At 34.9% G+C, this 7,892-nt stretch overlaps 1 protein-coding gene across 1 annotated transcript in view; it reads left to right on the top strand.

Annotated features, from left to right (window-relative positions):
• Positions 1–6,433: 6,433 nt before the first annotated feature.
• Positions 6,434–7,892, top strand: part of LOC150086797 (uncharacterized) — a 66,650-nt gene continuing 65,191 nt past the window's right edge. The window contains exon 1 of the mRNA XM_090371583.1: positions 6,434–6,673. Within this exon, the coding sequence (XP_090227709.1) occupies positions 6,475–6,673 (199 nt within the window). The 5' untranslated portion in view covers positions 6,434–6,474. The remainder of the gene's footprint in view (positions 6,674–7,892) is intronic.

The following is a 7,892-nucleotide window of genomic DNA, read 5'->3' as shown; positions in this document are numbered from 1 at the left end:
CCCACATGAATAATAATATTTTCTTTACCTCCTTTAAAATCTGACAATCTGTTGGTGACATCATCAATAGTTGCTCCCGGCAGACATACCCTGGTTCTGCTCCACCTGTCCTTATTACAAAAATATTCCCCGTTTCCCAGACAATGGAGTCTCCTAATAAAACAATGTCCTTTTTAACCAGAGTAGTTTGCACTTGGTTTTTCTGTTTTGAGGCTCGAATCGGGTGTGCATCACTTGGTAGATTGCTGGAGTTTTGAGTCCCTGATGAGCTCCCAGATGCATTAGGGCAAGCACTCGTTTTTTCAGGGACTCAAATTGTTCCATCAGTGCACCAAATTGTAATTTAGGATCGGTGCACTCCTTACATCGATCACAAAGAAAAGAATCCCCAGGTGAGGTAGGATTAGTCACCAGGTCGACTTTGGAAAACATTCCACAGGTTCCACAACGGATTAAATCATTACTCACCCGTAAATCGCCATCTGCTATTTCCGCGTGAGTCACAATACTCTGTGATGTGTTTAAGGCAGATCTCGTAACTACCATTATAAAATTAAATAAATATCAATGAAAGTAACTTTAAAAAATTATATCTATAATATTATTAAAATCAAACAGTTACAGGAAAACTTATAACAAAATAATCCAACAATATCTAAATAAATCAAATATTTAAAAGCACTATCCAAAAGTAAACCACTTAACTGAGGAGCCCTGTCTAAGCACGTCTGCTCACCTCGAATGCCAACGTAATATTGCACATAAACAAAGAAATGAAGAAAAGAGAAGCAGAGGTCAGCAGGGAGAGTAAAGGTCATAACTGCTAGTGATACTGCATGTTCCATGAAAGTCAGATTGTTCAGAAGGGTTGCATTGACTTGTGGTACTGTAGTGTTGCTTTGAGCCTTTGCACTACACTTCTTGTAGATTGTCTAACTGCAGTTGTTGGTGGATATGATTCAGCAAAGTAGTCTGTGTTTTTCAAGCTGAGTGGCCCCTACTTTAGCAATACTAAGAAGTCAGGTCTTGACTAAGAAGTCAAGCACTCTGTTCTTGAAATGTGGCCTATTATTGTTTATAAGCAGACCTTCTGAGCAGTTGGTGTTCAGTAGCACTCTAATATAAAATGCCCTTTCCCAGAGCCTGCAACCCTGATTTTTATCTGTTGTTAGGATGTCTAATGTCTGATATTAGGAAATATTTCATCTTAAAATTAACAGCCAAAGTCCTGCAACAGTTAAGTACACTACTCCCCACCCTCTACAACCCCACCTGTACACTACTCCCCACCCTCTACAACCTTCTAATGATCTCTGGCAGCCCTGAAACAATTCATATAAAGATACTTTTTTTTGTGCCAGGTGTCAGCAACAAAATAATGAGATTAGCTAAGAGATACAACATCAAAGTAACTGGGCTCTGCCTACAAGTCCTTGAAAGATCTTATTTATTGCTGTATCAACATCACTAATGGTTTCTTGCTATCTCATACTTATTAGTCCAACAATTCCTTACGCTAATAAACCAGTAGTAATTTAAGACTCCAGAATGTCCTTCCTGTTCAAATAGTAGGATCAGAAATAATATCAAACAGTACTTACAGTCAGCTATATCATTCAATGTTTTAGGATCAGCGCACACCTTCTGTGACGACTTCTTCATCTACTATCCGGCTTCTAAATTCCGTTTTTCTCTAGCTTCTAACACGAGACCTCTTGACTGCCCCAAACCCAAGTATCTGAATAACCTTTCTCCTTGGCTGGGAATTTCTCCTTTGTAGAAATTCAGCAAACAGCTTGCCGCTTTCCAACTAACTAACTCCAATAACTTCACGGACACTCTTTGTAAGACCTGACTACTTCTTAAGAACTCTTCCTCGCTAATTATCATTGCTATCATCAACGATAAAAGGAATGGTAGGGTTGAAGTAAGTAACTGCATTAACTCTGTTACTACCTCTCACTAACCCTCACGTCTTCTTATCTGTTACCTCACCACTACTCTGCCAACAACACTCTTAACTCCAACACAACACTCCACTTAGACCGGAGTTCGAGCCCGTGACCACCAAATACGGAGGATGCGGAAAGGTCAGGGAATGACCACCGCATATTCCGGAGCAATATGGCCTTAGTTGCTAATGCTCCTAAAAAAAAAAAAAAACCAAACAACAACACTCCACCGACACTAACACTAATCCTACTCTCCTCACCTCTCCATTCCAACACTCTTTTAATGCTAACTATTCCTTCTGAAATCTATCCTTATATATGCCGTAGATTTCCCGGCATACCTAGAGCCCTTAACCGACCTCTCCCCTTTAATAGAAATGTCCATCAAAATTTGCATGTAGTAGCGTTCGTCCCCCTAGTGGTTTTTTTTTTTATATAGTAAGCCTTTGGCTTACAAAATTATTTATAGATGTGAAACCAATTATAACAGTCACAAGAGAAATAATGGAAAGTAATGTAACAGACAAGATTAATGTCATTGAACTAATGATTGTACATTTCATCTGCCTATAAAATAGGTATGAATGCATGTAGCTAATAGAGAAGTAATATGTTTAAGTAGCTGGATATGTCGGTTTCTGATGGTTACTACTAGTTTTTAGTTAGGTTTAAATATTGGCCCTGCGGTCACCAGGTATAAGAGTAATTTATACTATATTGACAGTTTAGCAGCTTACTGGAAGGATATAAACCTCTATATCTTCTCCTTCCACTTTATCTATAGAATATGGTTGGTCTGATTTGTGGTGCATTAGCATAAGGTGCCTCTTGTATTCACTATGCCCATCCCATCTGTCTGTCGATGTAATAACCCAACTTCTAGTGGATGAATTTTCATAAAATTTTACATTTGGCTTTTTTTAGAAAGATTTGCTAAGCCTTCCCAAATTTTATTAAAAGCAGACCAGTAGAAATCTAGCAGTTATTTCTTTGTTTACATCTATCTGCATATAATAACTCAACTCCAGTGGATAGATTTCTATGAAATCTTATATTTAGCTCTTTTAGAGGGAAATGTCAGGTCTTCCCAAATTTTATTACCTTTGCAAGAAAGCTGATAGTTATTATTTCTTTTTTCATATACCATATATCATAGTCAAGGCACTAGATATTGTTTGTTGCTGTGTACCAATTAGAGCAGGGGTGGGCCACATCCGGCCCACGACGATGTTGAATCCGGACCCCTCGGTAAATGCATAAATATAGAAAATCCATACCTGACTACACTCGCCGTAAACGTTCGGCTTAATTCGGTTCAATCGGGAATTGCGGCCAGTACAACAGTAACCAAGTGATTCTACGCAGCGTCAAAGAGTTATTTCCTAATTATTATTGTAGCATCGATCGAACGAAGTTCCTTTGGGTTTGACTTCTTATTGAAAAAAATATTGGTGCGAGATATTTTATGTTTTATGCCTTTTCTAATTATTACAATTTTTAATTTAATATAATTTATAGCCCATAAAATGAGCCAATTAAAAAAAAAAAGAAAAATTGATGCCGAATGCCGCATTTTCAATGATAATTGGACATTCAGTATTTTTTTTTTAAAAATACATTAATAATTTGCTAATTCAAGTAATATAACATTTTTTAGGTTCTGATTTTTTTTATTAAATTGTTCAATCTATTCCGGCCCGCATCATGATACGAAAATTTCATTCGGCCCGCTGACGAAAAAAGTTGCCCACCCCTGAATTAGAGGAATGAATGGACAATACTACAGATTTGCAGAAACAAAATGTTCTCAGTTCACACATAAGTGTTGATTTTCGATCTTTTTTTTTTTTATATAAATCATGAATTACTGTTATTTGCTAACATGCCTGAAATGTAATGCACTGGATATGCATTAAATATAGTTGGTCCAAACTTGCATAAACTTGTATAATTTCTTTTCTCTTTGGCTAATTGTTATTTTGTCAGTATTATATGTATTAACCTTGGGGCTAAATTTTAGGCCTAGCTGTAACTAGTACTGACAATCATAGATAGCTATAGCTTGACTTAGGAAAACTCTGGAGGACTTAGCATAAATAAAAGGAATTGCCCAAGTGGTATATTAGGATCGAGTGGGGTGAGAATGTTTATTTTTGATGATTTTGTACATAAATATTTAATAAAAGTTTTTGGTGTGCCATTATGAGAATAGGGCATGCTAGATTGTGTTTAACCCAGTGGTGGGTCACCTAACAGGTGACCAACTTTCTTTTAAATTTCTGGAAAAATATTTTGGGTTTTTTGAATTCTTCTTTGACAGTATCAATATTTCTTCTTTTCTTAATCCATCAGCAGGCTCCAGATGACTTGTTTTTCTTCTAAGCATGTGGGGTCACTTTTACCCCACATGCCTACATTCAAAAAAAAATTCAGCAAAAAAAAATTTAATTTTTTTGATGCCACAGAAAACTTAAGTTTAAAACCTTTTTTTTTTTTTTTTTTTTTTTTTACAAGCTTAATTATAAAAGCAAATACTTGAATTATAGTTTGGGGCCAAACTTTATAATTAATATAGTGTTATGGTGGGGAGCCTCCAGCTGAACATATCATGATTCTGTTTCTTCACTGTTTTCATTTTTAGAAAAATATCTGTGTCCAGTAATTCATTTATTTATTTTTTCTTAGTTCCTCAGCATGTGATTGTTTACTCTTCTACTAGCTGCTTCTCTTTAACTATAAACTTGGAATGTCCCTGTGATGGAGCTGAAATGGCTCAGGTCAGGGTTCTCCATTGTATCAGAGTTAGTGGGATCTTGGATAACATGCTAACTAACATGAATTTATTTTCTTCTGCTTCAGCTCCTTTTCATGATTAAAACCTAAACATTCGTGTTATGTGTATAGCCATATGTCTACCATTGGATTGATCCAAATGCAAACTTCATACTGACGATCGCTTCACAAAATATCAAAACTTCACATTGTAACTATCAAAACTCCTTTTCCAACTGCTTTTCTCTCTCTCTCTCTCTCTCTACAAGCATCCATGAGAAGACATAAAACAAAAGGTGTTGCACCCATATTTTTTAATTGGTATCAAAATTTCCATTCCGTATCTTAGTTCTTGTCATATGACCATGACTTTCTCTGTTAAAACTAATGTCCGACTGAGCCAGGTTTTCGGGACCTTAAGTGAATGGAACTGTTCACAATAGCTCACAGATCCTATCTGTTCATTACTATTTCTATTTGGATATCTTGCAACATTGTATGAGATAACTACAACTTCTCTGTCTCTTCCCCCCCCCCATTTTTCTTTTGTATGAACCATTAGGTTCTCTCCATTCATTTTACCACACTCTCTCACAGGTAGCATGATAGTTACAGTCACTCTCTCCACTCAATGTGGAAATGGCCTGCAATTGAAACTATGGCCAAGTTTCTTATGTGAGGGCTGCATGGTTTGTCAGTCAGCAAAGCAGGAAAACTAACTACAGAATACATAATATACACTAAAGTTACATGGCCTTTGCTGCATGTTTCTTCAACAGATCCAGTAATTGCACCCCTTGAAACCACACTTGAACGTGTGCATTAGCAGTTTAACATCAGTTCATAGTTTTATTCCAAATTCCCACTTACTAACTTTTCTTCTTTAATTTAATTTAATTTTGTTCTTCGTAATAATCTGCCTTCTTATGTTTCCTCTAAACTATAATCTGCAGAAATCCAATTTAACAGATATCTTTTGGTCTTCTCAACCAATAAATGCCATGGTATCAGAGTACCATGTTCCAACAACTTTTTGTTTGGGGTTACCATTAAAAAAAACTTAATTTTATTTATAAGAAAACAAATTACTTTTTTATATAGTAATACTGAATGGTCTATGAAATCAGTTAATTAAGGATTCAAAATCTTAGCATTTACCTTTGGCAGTTGAAATGCCACTGATTGTAAAATACATAGGCTTTATTTAATAAATTACTGTATATTGCAAGGCTTGTTTCCTTATGCAAGTCTTTCTCTTTTAATCTTTTCAAAAAAAAATGCACAAATGCCTTTTGACTGTCAGTATTGATATTGGATCTTGGCACACTCAGAAAGAAGAAAAATATTTTCTTCGAAAATGGCATGCCTTCCATTCCCTAAAAATAGATTTAAAGACTTTTAATTATAAAGGATTTTTCAAGCTTGCTTTCTTTTTAAATTCATCAGATTAAATAATTTCATTTGCTATGGCTTTTAAATTCTTAACACAAACACTTTCATATAACTGAGTGAAATGCCACTTTGAAATATGACATTAAAGACCAGTACTCGTTTATAGCTAGAATTTAATGAAATTACATTAAAATGTAATTACATTAAAATATCATCATTTGTGATATGTGGTTGTTTTTTTTTTGTATAACTTATGCCTATTTTTTAACCATTTATTTTATAGGTTGTATTCATTTTCTGCTGCACAAATAAAGTGGGAGTCCTTTTGTTGAAAGCTTTCTTAAAGCTATAAAATTGTATGATGTATGTCGGGATAGATGATTTGATTCCTAGAATGTTCCTTCTTCTGGCTGCTTGCGCTGCATCACTAATATCAGTTGAATCTGTGGAATATCTTGTAGAACTTGAACCAGTATCCAACAGAAAAAAGTTTGACAAGTCAGATATAATTCAGAGTTCTACAACTACAGGTTACTTATTGCTAGAAAGTGAAAGAAGTAAGTATACTCTCTACTTTATTCATATTTCTCCACATACACACACCAGATGTGTCTCCTGTACATTGCATGTTTTCATAATATGATAATTTGATAGTATAAACCAGAGCTATGGTGCTCAATATATTCTAATTGATTTAAATATTTATAGAAGAATAAGAGAAATTTACCTCAATATGATACTCTCCAGAAATTAAAAAGAATATAACATTAATGCAAAATGATTACGGTAAAAAATAAATTGAAAACAATTAAAAGATCAATTGAACACAAAAATTAAAAAAAAAATTTTTTTTTAAAGTTTAACATAAATTTTGAAATATGAGGGCTGTTCAATAAAGAGTGATTGTAATTTTTCATGAACAACTGTACTGCTTGCTCTTTCTAGCTGAGCTGTGGAATTTAAGACTAAACCAAGCTGCATCATATAGCAATTGTGCAGTTGACTTGTGTGCATGGTGTGACTTTGGTGGTTGTTCAAGTTTGTGCCTGTTCAGTTTTGCCTATGTGAACATGACATGCAAGGAACAGTATGCTGCGCTCAAATTTTGTTTCTGTGTCAAGAAAACGTCAATTGAAGCATGTTAAAAGAGGTCTATGGTGAATCTGTGCTTCCATATAGTACAACTTGCAGGTAGTTTAGCATGTTTAAAGATGGACCTGATTCACTCACAAAAATCGGCAGTCCTGGAGCTCCAACTACTGCTGTGGCACAGAAACCATAAACACTGTTTCTGTAATCATGAGAGAAGATTGTCATATAATAGTAAGGCAACTGGCAGAGATGTTGAGAATATATCAGTAGGAAGCATGCATGGTATTCTCCATGACCATTTGCATATGACTCGCGTTTGTGCATGCTGGGTTCCAAGACTACTCACACCAGAGCAACACCGAGTTTGCATGGAGGTTTGTTTGTCGCAGTTTTCTTTGCATCTATTTGCATTTCTGCTGTCTGTGACTGTCAATACAAAGGTTTGTATTTTTTCAACCAGTGTGTGTAGAAAACTGGTTCTTTCAAAATTGATCCATGGATAATAGCCATATATCAGAATAATCACCTAATCTCTTTCCATGAGTTTATTTTGATTTGTAATAAATAAAAAGTTTACTGTATTTGAAGGGTATTTAATATTTAAATCAACTTAAATTTTTCAGTCTTTCTTTCTGTTAGTATTACTTCCATCAGCAAAATGGGCCTGTTTTATTTATTTAATAT

This window comes from Mastigoproctus giganteus, chromosome 4 (genome assembly GCF_048544385.1).
Source record: "Mastigoproctus giganteus isolate SK-2022 chromosome 4, ASM4854438v1, whole genome shotgun sequence".
In the NCBI taxonomy this organism is placed as follows: domain Eukaryota; kingdom Metazoa; phylum Arthropoda; class Arachnida; order Uropygi; family Thelyphonidae; genus Mastigoproctus; species Mastigoproctus giganteus.
This window is presented reverse-complemented; position numbering and strand designations above follow the sequence as displayed.